We start from the raw sequence: 23,317 nt of genomic DNA, 5'->3' as shown, positions 1-23,317 counted from the left end.
ATATATATGACTATTATTTGTTAATTTACAATGTCTTGTAACACAACCAACGTTTTGGTCATTTTTTTTGGTTATTAATTGGTTTTGTCAGATGATCATACAGTAATATATTTTGTTATATATTTGGTCATTAATTGTGACAATTAATGACTAAATTAATGACCAAATTAATGACTAAATATACTACTAGATGATAAAATTACAACCAATTAATGACTAAGTTACAAATGACAAAAAGTTGGTCGCATTATAAGATACTGTAAATTAATTACTACTAGTCACCGACTGAAAATGGTCGTTTATATGTAAAATTTAGTCATTTTTTAGTAACTAATTAGTCATTTTGTACTAGTGAAATAAATGCAAATAGAAAAACAATATAATCTAAATTAATCTATCCCTTATTTCTAACTGAATAGAAGGACACATGACTAGGTATAGTTATACTTCCAATGTAACCATTCTCACATTCTAACTCTTCCATGTATGTACAGGTCAAACGTTAGTAACAATAATATAGTTAAATGAATAAAAAAAATGAATATAGTATGTAAACTAATTATTAATATATTTACAAGAAGAAACTTATTTATAATCACCTTCTCTTGAAATGCCCTTTCCAGCTGAGTATCAATTGGATCATAGAAATCCAGATGGATTTCCATTGATGATTGGGAGAGGTTCAAAAGAGAAGATAAGTCCATTTTTTGGAAATGGACTTTTAGATACAATGGCCTACAAAAATTTTCCAGTCTTATGTGCATATGTTAAACTATTAATAATATTCTGTGAAGGAAAACGTTCCAAATGTCTTTCAAATGGGTCAATGGAGTATGGATGGAAGTTTGCTAGTTTCAATGGAAGATCATTAATTGAATTAGATTGTTGGTCATATTGTGAAGATACACTCTCTTGTTGGCAATACGTTTGAGATGAAAGAAGCAAGTGATAAGAAATCAACATCAATTTAAATTGGAAGAGTAATAGATATTGATGTTCATGATTTTGATTTGAAACTTCATTTTCCCCTTTAGGTAATGCATCAATTAGGTGTTCAATATTGAACTACTCAATATACCAACATAAGATATCAAAAAAGTGAAAAATTAAAATAGAAAACAAATTTGAAATCAAAAAAATAAGTGAAGGAACAAAAATGAAATGAAACCATAATTTACACTATTGTTACAACTAACGTTACAACACAATTGGGATTGATTTGAAGTGATTTCCTCTTCACAAGAATTGGATAGAATAATGGAATTTGAATGATCGCCAATACTAATTTATGAATTAGAGAAAGGGTCGGGAATATGAATAGAAGTGAGAATTTGATGATCATAAAAATCATAGATTGGAATGGTTCTTGAATGCTGAAATCATGAGTATGATTAATTGTTTCAAAATGAGAACTAGTTGAAATAATTTTTGAGTTGATTTTCTCTTAATTTTTACATATGAATTGACTTTGATCATGAGGATATAATGTATAAGAAGATAAATCAACACCCTCAATGTGAGAGTAATTATTGTAAGTGACTTCAAGCCATTCATTAAAATTATCTTCACTCCCATCCGATGTATCAAAACAAGAAGGAATATGGAGAACATGTTCATTAATTCCAAAAGAATGATCAATGAATGATTCTTTATCTTGATGAATACTAATTGGGAATTCATTTATATCAGCCTCTCAGTTTTCTGAAACAGCATTAAAGTATAGAGGAGATAAATTGCTATCATAAAAAATATAAGGATAGAGGTGAAAATGAGAATCAGAAGCAATGAATTTAAAAATATCTCTATTTGTGAATTCTTGTGCATTTCCTTCATTGCAATTTTCAAATTCCAGATCATTTACTTGGCTAGTTTTGCTTTCATACAAAATATTGTTTGGTTGCCATGAATTTGTTTTTTGATTAACATGATCAAATTCAGAAATTTGTACAACAGATCACATATTATTGGAAACTTCAATTTTTTCTTGTACTTGTTGATTTATAATATGTTTTTCTGAATTTAACTTATAGTGATTTTCAGATTTCATGGCATATGGTCCTTGAAGTTCATTATTTATTTCTTCTTGTACTTGTTTATAAAATTCTTGCAAGCTTTTTTATAATGGTTCATCAACATGATTATCATTAACATTGTAAGAAGTGTGCACTAAATTTAGGAATTTATCATACATGGTTGAGGCCACTTCATCATGATTAATATGCACCTCTATATTAGATTTTTTGATAATATTACCAGAAGCTGAAGGAGAGTCATCAAACCTTGCAATTGTTACATATGGATTTGAAATGGGAGGAACAAAACAAATATATTCAAACCAATCGATCATTTCAATTTCTAAAGGTTTATCTTGAGCTTTGAATCTCAAGCAAATTAATTGAAATCTAATAATAAAATCTTAGATTCATTTTCAAATCTTCGTAAATCTTCGAATTCATCACATACATGTTCATAATCATAATCATCAAATTTATAAAGGAACATTGTGATAAATTGATCCCAAATGTGAATAGAGACAACTAGAAGAGATTGACACCAATATCTTTCTTTTCCTGAGAATGTAAGAGTAAAGATCTTGCATAGAATACCTTCATCAATATCATGAAAAGTAAAATTTGAACCTTTTTGAATGAATTGTAAAGCATGATTAAATACAGAAGTATTCCTCTTACCATTAAAATTTACCTTTCACAAGTGTCTTACTATTTATGGTGGAGTATTGGCAAATTCACGTCCAGAGATATGACTCAAAATGGGAAGTTTAATAGGAGGCGTTGTGATTAAATAAAACTTTAAAATACAAAAAATCCAAAGGAAAAAAAGTCGTCACACCCTCCTTCTAGCGCCAAAAATATTGAAGGCTCGGAAATCTCTTTCTACAACATTATAAGGGGACCACCCAATGGGGAACTTATAGCAACTCCTTTTCCATTGAAATGGTGGTTCCGACTGGTTAAACTAGCTCCAGTTACCTTCTCTCTATCTCCACTGGCTTAAATATGACTTTCACCTAGCAATAAAGAAGAGACATCAAATCAGGCCTCTTATTGATGAGGCAAGAAAACAATCCTTAAGCTGATTTGGGGCTCAGGAAATCCATAACTAAATTTTTCCTCTTTGATAAAAGGACTTCTCGTAATGTAGAATTAAATCTAAATGCTAATAAGTCCTAGAATGTAAGCAAAAGAAAATAAGTCCTAAGCCTGTCTCGATTAGGAAGATGTAGATCTAACCCAACCGAGAGCAAGATAACTAATTGAATGGAGATTTAAATATGTCTAGATTATCGTAAATATCAAGTTAAAAAAGTAATTTAGTTAGTTGATATTATGATTACCAAACATATCATGTGTAAAGATCTTTTAACCAGAATTATTAATCAAAAACACTTAGGAAGTAGTTCACAAAAATGATCATGATTAGTAATCCAAAAACTCGACTAATTAAACAATAATATTATTGTTTTTTAAGACAGAATTAAATGGCTAATCTCTGAGTAAGTAGTTACTTAGAAATCAAAGTTCAGTACATAAGGGTAGAGATAAACAACATATAATTGCAAAAAATCACTCATATAGACAATAGTGCACAAATATGACTAAAAATCACAAATCTCTGCTATTATAAAATGAAACTAGTATTAAAATAATATTATCTTGAATACCAATATATTAAGTCCAATTACCTTGCTCTAATCTCCAACAGTCCTCTACAACTCATAAACTCTGCTAATGAAATAGTTGTTGCAATAGTGCAAACTCTACTCATCATACATAGTTCATATATGTAAAAGATAAATCTCTCTATTCCTCATATCTGAGATTAAACTCTCCGCTGCTCTATAACCCTAAATCCCAATTATAGTAATTTTTTTAGAATCCCTAATTGTAGAGTAGAGAAGGTATTTTTCCATGATTCCAATCCCCTTTAACTCATCCCAATGATGAGAAGTTATACATGATTTAGAAATAATAACAATTTCCCCAAATCTCTCAACAGTAGAGTTAATTATAGCATAGATGGCTTTAATTGGAATTTTGACCAAAATGTAGATGAGCATAGTGGAATAGATTGCTTAGCTTGGTTTGCGTAGATAAGGATGATCTCGCTTATCTCCCGCTTGTTTCAAACTGATAGGTCAAATTACATGTGAGGAACAAACAATTCCAGAGATTTATTCTATTATAATATCCCTTTACCATATGGAGAAATTTCATTGGTGATAGACTAGATCTATTTCAAAACTGGCCTTAATCAGAAATCTTTGTTATAAGAGAAAACAAAATTAGCAATAACGTAAAAAAACTTTGTAAACAAACTCTAATTATGCCCAAAACCAATAGAAAAATCAAGCGATTTTATAAATTAATATGATAGAGACCCCTAGAAGTGACAAGTGGCAAGCATTAACCGATATTGGGAGATGGACATCGGAGGTTTTAACTATAGCTACATCATAGAAATTCTGATATTTAACAGATGCAATATAAATATTAAGATGTGGTTTATACGCCCATTAGATCCAGAAATATATTGATAATTAGAAGTTTAACTTTATCATAGATTTACATAGTGTGATAATTAACAAAAGTTACAATATGTGTGTGGAACTAGGATTTTAATTAGTTCATTTAAATAACTACATCGGGTCTGTAAAGCTAACAAGTGGCAAGTGGAGGTGTATATTGGAAGATTCAAGAAATCAAAGATTTTATGATTGTTACCATATAAAATGTTCTGATGTAAGGATCAGATGTGATGTTTGATTAGACCATCATTAATACACATATCGGGTCCATATATCATATCCTAGAAGCTATCAGAAGTCGAAGGGTAGTGAATTGGAATATCGACGATGGAGAGATTATTGGAGATTGGAGCGGGAGGTTGTATCTCTATCAGAGATCGAACAGAGTGTTGTATTAGAGATAGGAGATCGGAGGGATATGTTGTATTGACATATCAGTGGGAAACACCATATCGAAGTATCGGAGAAAGGTGTTATCGGAGGTTTTTAAATGTGTCTCGAAAGGAAATCTCCAATATGCACTATCTCTGATATGCGAGAGAGGAAACAATGATATGGAATGTGGGTCATCTTACAATCGCTTTATTATATATTTCCAGAAGTTATATGGCCACTTAACGTATTCATTTGATTATTGAAAACGGCCACTTTATGGTTTGGATTTTGAATATCGAGGATTTGAAATGAATTCCTCCAATATCAAAGCTTTGATAACAAAGGTCCAATATTAGATTTGATATATGCATTATTTTCAATAGGTATTTCTCCTCTTTTATCATTAATCCAATTCATAATATAAAAGCCACTTTGTAATGTAAGACTTGGTCTTGGTCTCAGGGGATATGTAATGAATTAAATAAATATTTTACAAATAAAAGTAAAAATAAAGAAATAAAACCTATAAAACAAAAAGGTAAAATACATTATATACATATCATTAGGAAAAGGCACTGAAAAATATGCAATCGACAATTAGGTGCCATTTAAAAACCAACTGTCCAAATGAGATCAAATGAGTTATGATAGGAAGATAAAAAAATATCGAACACATTGAAGCAATCCAAACTCTCAAAATCAAATAGTAATACGAACAACCATTCAATTAAAGGGTCCCCATAATGATAATTAAGTAACTATTGGGAGCCCATGGGGCTTTGGATTGACAGTGAATGGGTGTACTGTTAAGGCACTTCTTGCAATAGGTCACTGGTTCAAATCCTCGTGGGTGCTTAGGTAGTATTATATAGAGAAAAATTAAAAAATTAAGTAACTATTGGGGGGGTTGTGTTTTTACCACAACAAAAACCTAAGATAAATATTTAAACACGAAAGAAAACATGGTTGACCATGGTTGATTTTCATATTGAGACAATCCTTGTCACAATGTGATGTTGGACCTTGCTTGACCATGCTTGACCATGATTGATTTTCAAATCGACAGAATCTTTATGATAATGCAACATTGGGCCATGGTTGACCATGTTTGATTCTCATATTGAGACAATATTTGTCACAATGTGACACTAGAACATGGTTGACCAAGATTGAATTTATAAAACATGGTAGACAATGGTTGGCCATGGTTGACCATGATTAACCATGATTAACCATGGTTGATTATGGTTTACCTCAGTTTACCATAATTGATTATAAACTTAAAGGAATAATATTAAACCCTAGGAATATGAACCCTTATATCAATAAATCCTATGAATATGGACCATGGTTGACCATGATTGACGATGGTTCACGATGGTTGATTTTCATATTGAGACAATCTGTGTCAGAATTCAACGTTGGAACAAGGTTGACCATGGTTGTCATAATGTGACGTTGGACTATAGGGACTAATATTATAAACCGAAAGTATATAAACCCTAAGATAAATATTGTAAACACTAAAATAAACATGGTTGACCATGATTGACCATGGTTGACCATGACTGATATTATAAACCTAAGGGATTGTTATTAAAATCCCAAGGGATTAATAAAAAAACTTCAAGGGATTATGAACCCAAGGGACTAATATTATAAACCCAAGGTATATAAACTCTAACATAAATATTATAAACACTAAAATAAACATTGTTGACCATGGTTGATTTTCATATAGAGACAATCCTTGTGATAATGTGACGTTGGACCATAGTTGACCATGCTTAACCATGACTGATTTTCATTTCAAGACAATTTTTGTCACAATGTGACATTCGACCATGTGTGAGCATGATCGACCTTATAAAACATGTTTGACCATGATTGATTTTCATATGGTTAACCATGGTTGATTTTAGTGGTTGACCACGGAATTGAACTGGTGACTTCACATCAAGGAATGTCTCAAGAGAGCCCCTGATCACCATCTATCCAAGACCCCGTGGACAATAATTAATAATTATTAATAGTTTCTATTAATAAATATTAACAGTTTCTAATTATTATTAATTATTAATTATTTTAATTATTAATTATTAATATGTATATTGTTTTTAATTTTTAATATTAATATTTATATTATTTGTTTATTGGCTAATTCATAGTAATTAGTAATGAATAATAATAATAATAATAAAATTATTAATGCTATTATTTATATAATAATAATAAATGTGGTTGAATATGTTGAAATTGCTGCACATACTCATCTGAAAACTTTTTTGTCTCCATATTCATTGATTAGCACGTGCACATTTTTATCTTTATTAGTGCTTCGATAAGCATGTCAAAATGGGTTTACAATAAATGATTATTTAATACTCCCATCGAAGTTTGAGGTAGTAAGTGTTTCCTATATTTTCATCATTTGATGGTTTTTAAAGTGACTGAAAGAAAAATTAAATTTGAGATTACATAATGAATTTAGAATTAAAAAAAAAAATAGTTATATATATATAAAATGAAATTTAATTTCATTGGAGAAAATATGTTATGGTAGATATATAGAAACCACTATTCAATTAAATAAATAAATCACAAGTCCTCATCAAAGGAGAGATATTGCAATGGTTTTCTTACTAAGCGATGAAGATCTAGTTGTACCAATATAATTGAGGTAAATATAAAGGTTGCGTAACAAAGAATTGTTTTCTATTTGACCTTTTGCTAAGTTGTTTTTTTTTGTATGGAGTAATTTCCATTGCGACATCATTCTTGTGTTTAGTGAAAAATTATTGAGTGAACATCTATGGAGTTAAAGTGCCATAGATAAATGTATGATCATGTGTGAACATCATTCTTGATAAATGTATGATCATGTTTTGTTTTTTTTTTGTTTTTATATAAAGTTTGGTATGAGTCTCATAAATCTGACCATTGAAATCAACCCCGTATACACTCTCATATCACAAAATAAAACATGAAAAACTGAGATTGTTTATCTGGAACAAAGTTTGCAGTGGTTCTCTTTATTATACACACTAAACATATATTTGCACAAGGTTTTTTAGTAAACATATCTATGAATGAGAGCATAGAAATGTTGAGCTTCCACATAATGTGATCTGTCAGCTTATTTACAAATAAAATACCTGTTTTTACAAATAGCTCTATGTGAAGTATGTTCTTTTTGTTGAGATTAAAGATGAAATGTCTTAATGGAGTGACGGTTCAAACCAAACCTTAGATTAGGATTTTGTTCCTTATTTCTAGGGTGTTGTTTCAACTTCCCTAATTGTGTGTACATTTATATATTTCTCATGTAATGAATGTAAGGCATAGTGTGTTCTGCAGAGGTAGTGTCCAAGTGGTGTTCAACACCTGTGAGCTGCTCAAGTTTGTTCAATAAATTTGATTCTTATATTTTTGACATTGTATCAGAGCTACAAGGAGGAGGACTGCCTGTAACCCTGAGTGGAGGAGTTCAAGTGAAGGATATGAGGTAGAAATTAAACTAGCGCATTTTTGAAGGCGATCAACGCGAGATTCCTGGCCATAGTCCCGTCGAACCCATTCTGGCCTTATGTGATTTTATTTTCGAGAGCAACGCGAGTGGACCATTCTCTAAGCACACCGACCATGTCATGTGAGAAGAGGACGGGTCTTGCTTCGAGGTCGATGTCCCTTACCTATAGCTTTGAGGCCGCAGGAGGCTGGAGGCCGTCCGGACAGCGGAGGAGGAGGCTACAGGAGGCTAAAGGGAGCCGGGGCTACTGTGGAGGAGGCTACGACTACCAAGGAGGAGGCCGCCATTTTTCTGTGCTGTCATGCAGGAGGCTGCCATTTCTGTCGCTTCTTGGCCTGTGGATGATCTGGGCATGAATGACCTACACATTTAATGAATTGGGAACCGAGAGTTGCACCCTCAATGGATAGATCTGATCCGATCTTATAGATCCAATAGAAGAAAATAATAGATCTGGTCTTATAGATCTGATCTTCCTTACGATTCGTTGGTGGGAAATTGCAGATGGTAATGAGTGGCTTTTTTAAGTTAAGGATCCGTGAGTTGCACCACCAGTGACTGTGAGGGGAAGCTGCAATAGAAGGTTGCAACAGAAGGTCTCACTCAAGGATGGCTTTGATGTGCTAATATCCATCGGTCCATTGACTCCCAACAGAAATCCCAAATGCATTACTGTGTCCTACAAAGAAGACATAAAAGTTGTTTGTGAGCCAGAGTTGAAGTTGAAGCAAGATTGCAAGAGCAGTTGAATGGCTTTTCCTTATAACGATCTCTTCTACTGCGTTGGCGTGTTGGTCTACATTGATGATGTTGAGTCACCGAGTTGACTCTTCAATTTTGGTCTGCGAATTCATTGCCTGCAGGGTGTGAAATTTGGCAGCTCACTCAAATTGGATATGGGAAGGTATGCTTCTAGTATGCAAGTATTTGAAGAGGCATAATTTCATTTCAATTGATTAATTTAATTCTTTAATTAAAAAAGAGGGGCTTATTATTTGAAAAAGGGGGCGATTTTTTTTTCCAAAAAGAAGGAATTGGAGTGATCTCTTAAGAAAAAAGGATCTGGGCTCAGTTTTCGTTGGATTCAGAATTTTCAATAGTTTTGAAGATCTGGGTTTGTTTTTTTTTAAGTTGTTGGGGTTGAAGTTTCCTTTTATTCAATATGAACAATCAGTTAGTAGAAGCATACCTCAATGAGAATAACAAGCAGGATGGATTCAATTATTTTGGTTGGAAATTTAAGTTGCAGACCCTACTTGAGGGACACAATGCATGGGCAATTGTGAACAATGATGAGGTGAAGCCGAACGTGCTTGCGGGAGGAACAATAACAACAATCAAGACTAGGACAAGCAGGAGACTAAGGCGAGAATGCTCCTAAAATTGTTGATTAAAGATTGCATTATTCCCCATATCCATGATTGCAAGACTACACCATAAATCTGGAAGATGCTCAAGGATCTCTATGAAGTCAAGAACACCAATCGATTGTTGTTCTTGAAGAGCAAGATTCTCTCTATCAAGATGGAGGAGAATGAGACAGTTGTAGCATTTATCCCGGGGATCAAGGAGCTCAAGAACAAGTTGGGTGACATCGGTGAAGCTGTGTCAAATACAAATTTGGTCATGATTACCATGAATGGTATGACTAATGAGTATGAGATATTCATCACTGGCTTGAATGCAAGAGAAAAAGTCCCTGTGTTTGAAGCATTGACAAGGATCCTCATGCAATAGGAGGAAAGGCAGCTGACTCATAAACCTCAGAGTTCAGACCTGGGCCTAATGGTGAAGAAGAAGCCCTTCAGAGGAAAGCCAAATGTAGCAGAGAAGAGCAGTGCAATCGCACAGAGAAATATGCCCCCACCTCAAGGTACATCTTTCAATAGAAATGACTCTGTGACCAAATGTTTTTATTGTGGTAGAACCGGTCATATAGCCAGATATTCCTTGAAGAAGAAGTCTGATGAAGGTAGAAAGAGACATAAACAACATGCAGGTCATTTTGTTGATGAGGAACAAAGTCAAAACCTCAGACTGTTCACATCTAACTCTACTTTTTCGGCTAAGGATGATGAAGTAGATACCTACTTTGTGGACTCAGGTGCATCCATCCATATGACAGGGAACAGAAATTGGTTTGAAGACTTCAAAGAGACCAGCAGTGGAGCAAACATCTATATTGGCGATGATAGAGGGTACGAAATCAAAGGTTATGGTAATATTCCTATTGTTTCTCTTGATGGAAATATTATAAATATTCATAATGTAATGTATGTACCTGGGATAAAAAAGAATATGATCTTTGTCTCTATGGTAACTGACCAGAATCTCAAAGTAGAGTTTTATAAATCATATTGTGTTATTAAAGACTTGTTGGATCATATGAAGCCTATTGCATCAGGTATTCGTGTGGGAGGATTGTACAAGATAAATGTCAAAAGCACACCACATCAGGCATTGACATCATCTGCCATGACTACAGTGGACTTATGGCATCAGAGATTCGCCCATATTAACTTCAATGATCTGCTGCTATTATAGAAAAGAGGTATGGTCGAAGGTATTCCTGTTTTAAAACCTATCTATATTGATTGTGATGCATGTGCACTTACAAATATGCATACAGATGAATTTCATGTGAATGATGATAGTAGGAAGAGAGATATACTCAAGCTGATACACACAGATTTATATAAGCCTACGCAGACAAGGTCATTAGGTGGTGCATACTATTTTTTATTGTTTATTGATGACTATACTAGATTTACTTGGGTGTATTTCCTCAAGAAGAAGATCCACACTTTTGAATACTTGAAGGAGTTTAGACATATGGTTGAAAAGCAGATAGGTAAGAGCCTCAGGATTCTCCACTCGGATCAAGGGGGAGAGTACAAGAAAGCTTATATTCTCAAATACTGCAAAGATCATGGGATACAACAATAGTTTATAGTACCCCACACTCCTCAACAGAATTGGGTTGTAGAGAGGAAGAACAAAACCCTTGTGGAGTGTGCTCAGAGTATGTTAAAAGGTAAGAATCTTTCTAATGGGTTTTGGGTTGAAGCGATTAATACTACAGTATATCTAAAGAATAGGAGTCCAACAAGAAGTTTAGATTTCAAAACTCCTTTTAAAGATTTATTTGGCTATAAGCCTGCACTTAAGAATTTGAGAGTTTTTAACTCTAAAGCCTTTGCTCATGTCCGAAAGGAAGATAGAAAGAAACTAGATTCAAAGGCCATAAAATTTATTTTTTTTGGGTATTGGACAGAATTTAAGGCTTACAAACTGTTTAATCCCTCTACTCATAAAGTGTTTGCGAGCAGAGATGTAGTGTTTCATGAGTAGGTTAATGATGGAAGCCATGTGAGTGCTAATGAAGAATGGCACGTGCCCTTGTTGGTGGAAGAAGGAAGTTATGAATTAGGTGACAACAATGAGCAGCAGTAGCAATAGCAGAAGTGGCAGCAGCAGGAAGGGAAAGAAGATGATGTAGCTGTCAAGCCAAGTCCAGAAAATGATGATCAGACAAGGTTTGAAGCTACCCTGCCACTCAGGAGATCAGGTAGGAAGGTTCAGTTTCTAGCAAGATATAGGGAAAATGCTTTTATAACTAGTATGACGAATGTTGTTGAACCCTCTTGTTATAAAGAAGCTAGTTAATATAGTGAATGGAGGGCTGATATGGAAGAGGAATATGAATCAATCCTCAAAAACAAAACTTGGGATTTAGTTAAACTACCTGAAGGCAAACAACCCATAGGATGCAAATGGTTGTATAAGACTAAATTTAAATTAGATGGGAGCATAGATAAATATAAAGCTAGGCTAGTTGGAAAGGGGTATTAGAAGCAAGAAGGTATAGCTTATGATGAAACATTTTCCCCTGTAGCTAAACTAAACACAATCAAAATGATAATTGCTTTAGCTACCAAACACCATTGGATGATTCACCAGCTAGATGTTAAATCTGCTTTTTTAAATGGGGACTTAAAAGAAGAAGTCTACTTAGTGAAACCTGAGGGGTTTGTCAAATAGGGTGAAGAACATTTAGTTTGCAGGTTGAAGAAAGCATTGTATGGACTAAAATAGGCACCCAGGTCATGGTATGACAAAATTGATTCATTTTTCCTGCAACATGGTTATAAAAGAAGCAAAAATGACCCTAATCTTTATACCGTGTTTGATAAAGAGGGAAGGATTGTTTTGATTTCTTTATATGTAGATGATCTAATCATTACAGGGAATGCTGACAATCTCATTAGAGAAATCAAGGAGCAGATGTCACAAGTCTTTGAGATGAAAGACCTTAGAGAGATACATTATTGTTTGGGTTTGGAAGTGTGGAGGGATTCTGGACAAACTTTCCTGTCACAGATTAAGTATGTCAAGAGCTTACTGGAAAATTTCAAAATGGATCAATGCAAAGCTGTAGCAGTACCTTTACAGCAGAACTTAAAACTGCAGAATGATGATGGATCTAAGGAGGAAGATGTGACTTTGTATAGACAGTTGGTTGGGAATCTAATCTACTTGACTACAACTAGGCCAGATTTGGCTTATGCAATCATTGCATTGAGCCAATTTATGTCAAAGCCCCTTAAGATTCATTGGGTCGCAACAAAAGGTATTTTAAGGTATCTCTAGGGAACATTACATTTTGGTATCGTTTATACTAATTCATGTGATGTTAGATTGAAAGGTTTTGCAAACTTCAATTGGGCTAGAAATGTAGATGATAGATGATCCATAATAGGCTATGCATTTAGCATTGGATCTGGGGTCATTACATGGAGAAACAAAAAGAAGAACACAATATCCTTATCTTCTGTGGAAGTTGGATATCAAGTTATGTGTGCAGCAACATGTGAAGCAGTTTGGTTGAGAAGACTTATCTTTGATGCTGGAGAAGAACAAAAGGTTGCAACAGTGATCAAATGCGACAACCAAAGCTCCATCAAAGTTGCAAATAATCTAGTATTTCATAAGAACACAAAGCATATTGATACACAATTTCATTTTGTCAGGGAGAAAGTTCAGTCAAAAGAAAGCCATATTGAGTATTGTAATAGTTGTGACAATGCTACTGATATTTTTACCAAACCTCTTAGTAGAATCAAGTTTGAGTTGTTTAGGGAAGTCTTAGGAATATCTATGAATCCATTTCTCCATTAAGGGGGAGTGTTGAGATTAATGATGAAATGTCTTAATGGAGTGTCGGTTCAAACCGAACCTTAGATTAGGAGTTTGTTCTTGATTTCTAGGGTGTTGTTTCAACTTCCCTAATTGTGTGTAAATTATATATATTTCTCATGTAATTAATGTAAGGCAGAGCGTTTTCTACAGAGGAAGTCTCTAGGTGGTGTTCCACACCTGTGAGCTGCTCAAGTTTGTTCAATAAATTTGATTCTTATATTTTTGAGTCTGAAACAATTTACCATTGAAATGAACGTCGTATACAATTGACTCCTCAATGTTAAAATTGATAAAAGTATGATCATCTCTTTTTTTATATAAATTTTAGTACAAGTGTCATAGCACTGACCATTGAAATTAACTGTGTATACACTCTCATATCACAAAATAAAACATGAAAAAATAGATAATATGAACCAATAATCCAGAGTGTTCGTCTGTAATAAAGTTTCCAACAATGTTCTTTAATTGAAAAAAAAACTCCTAACGAAATCAAATGTTCTCCACACCTCACAGCTTGGATATTTCCTATTGAAATCAAGTTTTTGGTATACACAACTTCCTCAATTAACCCAATTTTTATATGTTCTTGAGAATCTTACACCAAGAAGCGTCGATCACCCAACAAGATTTCAATCTTTGACAACTCGTCTACTTGCCATGTTTTGCCAAGATTATTTCCTGTCATTGAGGAAAAGTATACGATATACAAAGTTATCATTCTTGGAACAAACATATTAAAGATGAATTTCAAATTGAAAAGATTCATTTTAAATGAAAGAAAAAGGTTCCTATATTGTCATTAAAATGGATTGTAAATAGAGGGAAGAGGGTATCTGTTAATGCAATCCTTCTACATGTTATATGTCAATGCAATCCTTGTTCGAAACATTGATTCCAACCACCTGACTCATTAAATGCTCAACTGTCTCGAGAGTTCAGGAGATGGTCTGGAGTCTTCTGGAGACTTCAGGTATCATCTAGAAGAAGCTACTGACAACCAAAATAGCAAAACTTCTCCATTGTGTATAAAAACCCCTGTTTGGTAATGGAATGGAAAAGTTGTGTGTTTTTTGTTCAATGTTCATGCTACATTCTCTGATATGGTATCAAAGCCACATTGAGTGTTGAGAGCATGATGGTGTGTGAGCTTGTGAGAGACCAGTGTTGAGAGCATGAGATCGATATGTGAGAAGTGTTGAGAGTCTTTTGCTACAAGTGGTGTGTCTATGAGAGTTTTGCTGCAACTGTAGCTGCAGAGAACATGCAAGGGTGTGTCGGTGGATAGTTGTTTAGTAGAGATTGCAACTAGAGATTGGGAGAGTCGGTTGCGAGTGACTTTGAGAAATCGCATTATTGCAGAAGGAGTTGTGTTCGTGCCGAGGTCTGGTTCTAAAGGCTCATTGGAGGGATCGGTTTGATGTAAGGGAAATCGAGTGGAGTATTCCTAAGAAGGATTTGCTTACCAAAGTGCTGGTCAAAGGAGCCTCTTGCTGAGAGCTTGGTTGTGGCTCTTGCGTCCTGCAGAGAGTGTTGTTGTTGAATGGATTAGTGTTGTCGATGTTGAATGGATTAGTGTTGATCTTTTTTAATGGTGCTCTTATATATATTTATTAACTAATTTCATATGGTGTTTTAATTGAGTTTGAAGTTTGTGAAAAAATGTCGTTCTCATCTCCTTTTTAAGATAGGAGTCTATGGTAAAATCATGGTATTTTTTGAAGTGTTCAAGTTTGAAATTTAAAGAAGAGTTGCGGTCAAGTATCAAGTAAAAAAATAAAACAGTTAAAAAGTTCAAGATTGAATTAAATTAGTTTGTTGTGGTTGTACGTGAGGGGTTTAATTGATATTCTGACTTTTTTTATGAAGAGAGATAGATGAGTTGTGTAGTCATAAAAGTTGTGGAGTGGTGAAATTTGGGTTTTTTTATGTGTTTAAAAATAAATTAAAAAAGGAAAGGAGAATTAAAAGAAAAAAAAAAAAAGGTTTTTTTGGAAAAAAAAAGGGACAACCATATTATCGAATAACATTAGATAAAATTTTATGACTTATGCTTGAGGGTTTATATGTGTGAGGAAATTATTTGTGAAAATTAATACTTTTTTGGTGGTTGGTACTTGGTGAAAATGAGTAGCATGGCTAATGTATTGGTGAAATCTTATTTATCTGACTCTAACAAGTTAGAACAATGTAAACTTTGAAACGGGAACTATAAACTCAAAACGAGAACTCTCGCCGAAAAACCTCATAAAAACATCAAAAACAGTGCTAAAAACAAAAAGTGTTGATGCTAGAATAACACTTTTTTTTTTCTAGGGTAAATTTTCAACATGTTTTAAAAATGGTGGTGAAAACCAATTTTTTGTGCAAAATTGTCCAAAACCACCCTCAAAACGAAAAGTGTTGACGCTGGGATAACACTTTTTTTTTCAAAGGTAAAATTTCAACATTTCGAAATAATGGCGTAAAATATTTTATCATGACCCTGAAAACATTAAAATTTAAAATGAAAACATAAAATAAAATTAAAAATTAAAATAATGAAAAAAAAAGTTAAAAAAAAAAATAACAAAACATAAATTAAAATATATACTAAAAACAAAACATAAATTAAAAAAAAAAAAAAAAAAAAAAAAAAAAATCAAATATGTAAAAAAAGACAAAAAAATCAAATATCAAAAAGAAAAAAATATCAATCATAAAAATGTAAAAAAAATAAAAAATTAACGATCAGAAATAAAAAACTAAACAAGAATCGCCCCTCCGCCCACCCGACGCCGGTGGTGGCACGGCCCTGGGCAGAGGGTCTGCATGCAGGCCCTTCGCCCAGGGCCACGCCACCACAAGCGGCGGGCGAGTAGAGGTGCCACAGGGTTTTATTTTTTAATGAAAAAAAAAACCGTTAAAAAAAATCAAAATTTTTAATAATATTTTTTATTTTTAAATTGTAAATGTTTTAGTTTTTATTAAAAAATCAAATTGTTTAATTTTTTTTTTATTTTTTAATAATTTTTTTTATAAAATATTTAAAAACTAATAATAATAATTCGTTTAAATCTTTTTTTTTTCTTTTTGTTAATAATTTTTGTTTAAAAAAAATTAATCTTTAATTTTTTTGTTTTTAAATAAAAAATATAAGCTTAATAAAACAGTTTAATTTTTTTTTTTGAAAATAAATATATATTTTTAAAATTTTCATATTTTTTTGTTTTTTTAAATGTTTTTAATATTAATTTTACTAGTTGAACCGAGGCGACGGTGAGAGTTTCGAACTAGGGTTCACGGGTGTGCAGGCCTGACAGAGTCGACGGTGTCAGGGATCGGCCCCTGTGACGAGGGACGGAAGCCGTAGACAGGGTTTCGGCCTTTCTGTCCACAACGACTCTTAACCCAGGTATTTCTTTAGAAAACCACGTTTTAAATCTAGCTGATAAATACTGATCGGGATGGACGAGACTGGGGGGGGGGGTGCAAACCCCTCCTTCAGAAATGTAGTGATGGGTGAAACCAGTGCAGAAGGAAACCTCAATGGAAACAAGGAAAACATAGCCCCGGTAATGGGCAATATCTGGCAAAAGAGGATGAAAGGTAAATGCCTTCCTCGAGCTCAGAAAAAACCTAGGTATATCATACCCTTTAATAAACTGGAGGAATACAATAGCTATATGAAGGACCATGCATTAATCTGCAAATTTATTGGCTACTGGCCTTCAGAAAGGGAGCTGAACAGATGGATAGAACTGCGATGGAAACCCCGAGGCCATATAGATCTGAAACTAGGAGCGAAGGGTTTCTTTACGGCCGTATTCACGAATCTGGAAGATAAGAACAGAATTTTTGAGGAAGGGCCGTACTTCCTGAATAATGCTGGTCTGTTTATGAAACACTGGGAGGAGCGGTATAACCCTGAAAAAGAAAAGTTAATGGATGCTCCGGTATGGGTTAGGCTGTTTGGGTTACCGGATGAGTTCTGGGACCCGGAAATCTTGGAAGGTATTGGAAACTCAATAGGTAGTTTCGTGAAGACTGCAGAGGCCACAAGAAGAGGGAAGTACAATGCCTTTGCTAGAATTTGTGTCTTCATGAACTTAGCTGAACCTCTCCCGGAAAATATTGACCTGGAATACCATGATGAAGTCTGGACGCAAGCGCTCGACTATGAACACATCCCCTTCCGTTGCCGGAAATGTCATGAATATGGCCACTTATTTAGGAACTGTCCATTGAACAAAGAGGAAGGAGAGAGGCCAGGAAAAGATAGAGCAGCAGATAGAGAGGAAGGCTTTCAACAAGTCTTTAGAAAGAAGCGACCAAATAAGGAAAACCTGAAACCCAAAACGCAAGAAACCCCCAGCACTATCAAAAGCCAAAATAAGTTCCAGGTATTGCAAGATAATGCGGAAGGGTTCGAAGTAAATCTGAATGACGATGAAGAGCCAGAGAACTCGCCAATGGAGGTTGCCCGAGAAGAGAAAGAGAAAACAGAAAGTACATACAAACCAAACAAGGAACAAACAGAGGAAAAAGAGACAGAGGAAACAATGGAGTCGCACATGGAAGTTGAAAACCAAATGGAAAATGAGGCTGAAGAGGAAAAGTTAATGAAGAGACTGCTACAGGAGTGGAAGTATTTAGATAGCAGATTTATACCGGAGAAACAAAAACAGTTATTCAAAGAGGCCTTCCAGAAATACAAGGAACGGAAGGAGGAAAACATGGAGGAACAAATTGCAGAGGCTGGGGAACAGCAGAAAGAAATAGAGGAAATGGGAAATTTGGGAAAAAGCAGCAGGAAAAGAGGCCGGAGAACGCTAAATGAAACTATACAGTCAGTGGGTGAAACACTGATCAACTCTGGTAAAGTGATACCTCTGTCAGAGGTATTTTTCCCCGCCCTCCAAAAGTTTTAAATGATTGTTGTTAGTTGGAATATTAGGGGCCTACACAGTAAGGGGAAGCAAAGATATTTGAGAGATAAACTCAAAAAAGAAAAACCCAGCATTATAATACTGCAGGAGACTAAAATTGAGGTAAACCAGTTAGAAGAAATAATTGAGAGAAATAGATTGAATTACAAAGTCATGGGACAGGATGCCATAGGCGCGGCTGGAGGATTAGCAATATTGTGGAACCCAAATGAGGTACTTCTGGAAAAATGGACTAGCATGCATGGAATCTTAACCGGGATGGGAAGGATAGTGGGGACCAAGGAAACTGTAGCCGTCACAGGGGTATATGGACCCACAAACCCTGCTGAAAAAGAAAACTTTATCAACAGTCTAAAAGCGACCCGACAACTTTTTTCTGGACAACCTTGGATCATTGGAGGAGATTTTAATCTCATCCGATCCCTGGACGAGAAAAAAGGGGGTGTCCGAAGGCTGGATCAATTCATGAATAAGTTTAATGAACTGATAGAAGATCTACGAGTAGTGGACATGAAAACCATCAATGGAATCTATACATGGAATAACCGAAGAGGAGGTAAGAATCAAATTGCTACAAAACTAGATAGATTTTTAATATCTGAAGATATCCTGAACAGAGATATCTTTGTCGAAGCCAAGATCATCCCCTCTTTGGGCTCAGATCACTGGCCAATCAGATTGGAAGTGGACATTAAAAAGATCCAGGGTAAGAGACCGTTTCGTTTCGAAGCATTCTGGTTAAGGGATCCGAACTTCATCAAAAAGGCAGAGGAATGGTGGAACCAAAGCCGAGTGCAGGGTAGAGGAAGGATGCACACGTTTCATCTAAAGCTGAAAGACTTGAAGATAAAGATTAAGAAGTGGAACAAAGATGAATTTGGCAATATCATAGAAGACAAGCAAAAATTGGAAAAGGAAATGGAGGATATCCAACAGAAAATAATTGTGGAAGGCAGGACTGAGGAAAGCATCGCCACAGAAGGGGCTCTACTGGGCAAAATGGAGGAAAGAAGAAAACAAGAGGAAATCCTATGGAGGCAGAAATCTAGAGTTAAGTGGCTGCGCGAAGGGGAAAGAAACACGAAGTTTTTTCATCAGGCAATGGTTAAGCACAGACAGGGGAATAGAATTCTCTCCATTAAAAGGAATAATGGTACAAGGGTTGTAGAACAAAAGGAAATCGAGCAAACTTTAGTCGAGCATCATAGAGGAATTCTCTCCGAACCCCAAGTAGATAGAGAGAGAGCTATACAGGAAATCTGCACTGCTATTCCCAGACTAGTTACGGAGGATCAGAACAAAGCCTTAATGAGAATGGTTACCTTGGAGGAACTGGAGGAGACAGTGAAATCAATGCGGAAAGGTACAGCGCCAGGCCCGGACGGCTGTACAGTCGATTTTTACCAAGCTGGCTGGCATTTTCTTGGGAAGGAAATACTAGAGTTGGTAGAAGAATCAAGGGTGCAACAGAAGGTATGGCCAGCTCTTAACTCAACCTTCTTTACTCTAATTCCTAAGGGTGAAAACATGGAGGATGCTAATGGCTTTAGACCAATAGCTCTCTGCAATGTAATATATAAGATCATAACTTCTCTTATTGCCAGACGATTAAAACCCTTGCTAGGGAGCTTAATATCGGCGGAGCAAACTGGTTTTGTGGAGGGGAGACAGATCTTGGATGGTTTAGTTGTCTCTCAAGAAGTCATCCACTCCCTCAAAGATAAAAAACGGAAAGGAATGATGATTAAGCTTGATTTATCCAAAGCCTATGATAGGCTCAACTGGAGATATCTTGAGAGAGTGCTTGCATGTTTCGGCTTCCACAAGAGATGGATTACTTGGATCCATAATCTCATCTCGTCTCCAAACTTTTCAATTTTAGTCAATGGAAACCCATCGAATACGTTTAATGCCTCCAGAGGTATTCGTCAAGGGGATCCACTGTCTCCTTTCCTGTTCATTGTGGCAGCAGAGGGTCTAGGAAGGTATATTACTAAGGAAAAAGTAGCCAACAGATTAAAAGGCCTTCGCTTATGGGGAGACAGACTCCCCCTCACGCATCAACAATTTGTTGACGATATAATGCTCTTTGGGGAGCCAACTGTTAGGGAAGTCAGACATCTGAAGAAAATCCTTGACCTGTTTGCTGAAGCATCGGGACTAGAAATTAACAGGGAGAAATCATGTGTTTTTATCTTCAACACGGTGGATCAAGTGAAGACTCATCTCATCAGAATTCTTGGCTTCAAAAAGGGTGAACTCCCTACCAAGTATTTGGGGAACATGTTAGACTTCACGACAAAAAGATTGAAAAACTGGCAAGGAATCTTAGACAGAATGAGGAAAAAAGTCTCGAGCTGGGCTTTCAGGGTCCTGAATATTGCGGGCAGAATTGTTTTAGCTAAATCAGTATTACAGGCTATACCTATTTACCCCCTATCAATAATGGCGGCCCCGAAAGGAGTTTATGGGAAGATAAGAGAAATCATCAGAAATTTCATTTGGCGAGGGTCGGAGGAAAAAAGGAAATGGGCCCTGGTGGCCTGGAATCAAATTACAGAGAGAAAAGAGAAAGGTGGATTGGGATTAAAAGACCCAGAACTGCTTAATCAAACCCTGGGAGCTAAACTCTGGTGGAGGTGGGTACAAGGGGGAAACGACCTCTGGAAATCAATATGGAGAACAAAATATAGAATGTCAGACTCTCAGTTAGATATTCTAAGGCAAGAGGAAATGCCTCGCGGATCTGCGGTGTGGGAGCTGGCCAGCCAGAATAGAGACATTGTTAAGCAACATGCTTTCTGGGAAATCAGAGGAGGCAATGAGGCTCACTTCTGGGATGACAAATGGCAGCAAAGGGAAAGATTGACAAATATACAGAGCCTTCAATCAATTAGGGATAGTATTGAGGGGAATAGATCAAGTGTCAAGGATTATTGGAAACCTGTCACCATGAATGACTGTTGGAGATCATGGCAGGATCCCACAGAGTGGGATCAAAGCCTCAATCCAGACCTACAGATAGCTTTCAAAAAGGAAATGGATTCACGGAAAATCAGGGTAAGGGAAGGAAAAGATATACTACGCTGGGGTAACACCATGAAAGGACTTTTCTCAGTAAAGGAAGCCTACTATCTCGCAAATCCCCTCAATATCAATGACGGACATCAGGGATGGAGGAAAATTTGGGACCTAAACTGGTGGCCCAAAGTAACCATTTTTGCTTGGATCGCTTTGAAAAATAAAATTCTTACTTGGGACTGCATCCGGAAACGGGGATTCTCGGGACCGTCGCGCTGCTACCTGTGTAACAAACAAGAAGAAAGTAGAGATCATATCATGATTCAATGCCCGTTTATCAAACATCTATGGTCCTGCGTCAAACATACCTTTAATAAACATGGGGTGGAGATTAGCGATTTCAACGAACTGGTTCTTCATTGGAAAGAGGAAACATTCAAATGCAGAGTCATACAGAGAGCTTGGAATCTTGCTTCAGGTTTTGTAATATGGCTGGTATGGAAGGAACGTAATGCTAGAATCTTTAAAAGCATTAATAAAGAGCCGGCGAAAATTTGGGACTAGGTGACAGAGGCTCTACGAGAAACCATTCTAGTAGAGAGATGGCAGGATGAAGATTGGAAAGCAGATTTAGAAGAACAGGAAATTTTACGCAGACTAAATCTGAAATTGGAAATGGTGCAACACCAATTCAGAAAAGGGCAGAACATGCAGACTAAAAGCCCAGACAAGTTCACTTATCCCAGGGATCAATTCGTCAAGCTAAATTTCGATGGGGCCTCTAAGGGTAATCCTGGAGATGCAGGGTTTGGGGGTATATTCCGTGACAGTAGCAAACAAGTAAGATGGATATATGCCGACTGGGGAGGCAATATGACTAACAATGAGGCAGAATTCTGGGCGCTCCACACTGGATTGAGAATAGCTATCAGAAATGGGTACTCTAACTTAGAAATTTCGGGGGATTCCCAAATTGCCATTGAAATGGTCAAGAAGCTCAGGAATGGCAAAGGATGGGACAAGGTGACTAAGAGCTGGCGCACAGCAGGTATCGTTCAGGAGATAGAGGGTATGATCAAAAGAATAGATTACTGCATCTTCAAGCATGTCCGAAGAAATGGTAATCAACCCGCCGACTGGCTGGCCAACTGGGGCAGCAAAGGACAACAGAGCAAGATTGATAGCCAATGGAGGAATTCGGCGGCTAACAGGGAATGGAAAGATCTAAACACGCTCATTAAGGCCGATCATGATAGCGCCATCGGGGATTACACTCAGATTAATGAAGGACATCAGTAAACGGCAGAGACACGATCGAACTACAGCCGAAGTTCGATTGCTGAAGGTGACGGTGTTATCGGGGAACACTCTTCAATTAATGCAAGATAGGACCAATTGGCAAAGTTATGATCGAACCATGACCAAAGCTCGATTACATCAGGTGCTAAATGGCATACCAATACACACAATGATGAAGCACGATGTGAAAGAAGGTACAGTGGCGGCAGAGGGGATGAGTACCAAGGAATTCGCAGTCGATGCGGTCATTAAGACGCATTGGATGAACGGAGAAATTAACGAGGTGCCCGGACACAGAGAAGCAAATATGAGTATAGATGGAACGTTTGGCGATAGTGGAGTACGGGATCCAGCTAGGGCGAGGCCGAGAACCCAAATCTGGACACCATTATATATTCACCACAATAGAAACAGGCAAAT

At 35.9% G+C, this 23,317-nt stretch overlaps 1 protein-coding gene across 1 annotated transcript; it reads left to right on the top strand.

Moving 5' to 3' along the window:
- The first annotated feature begins 17,146 nt into the window (after window positions 1-17,146).
- LOC149259393 (uncharacterized) lies at window positions 17,147-22,897 on the top strand. The gene is made up of 3 exons (XM_089454076.1): window positions 17,147-18,529; window positions 18,665-21,637; window positions 22,163-22,897. The coding sequence occupies exons 1-3, from the start codon at window positions 17,147-17,149 to the stop codon at window positions 22,895-22,897; spliced, it is 5,091 nt and encodes a 1,696-aa protein (XP_089310202.1).
- The last annotated feature ends 420 nt before the right edge of the window (window positions 22,898-23,317 follow it).

This window comes from Pinus tabuliformis, chromosome 6 (genome assembly GCF_031772625.1).
Source record: "Pinus tabuliformis cultivar Carrire ecotype Pingquan chromosome 6, CPIR1, whole genome shotgun sequence".
Classification (NCBI taxonomy): Eukaryota; Viridiplantae; Streptophyta; class Pinopsida; order Pinales; family Pinaceae; genus Pinus; species Pinus tabuliformis.
Note: the sequence above shows the minus strand (reverse complement) of the source record. Positions and strands in the feature narration are given on the sequence as shown.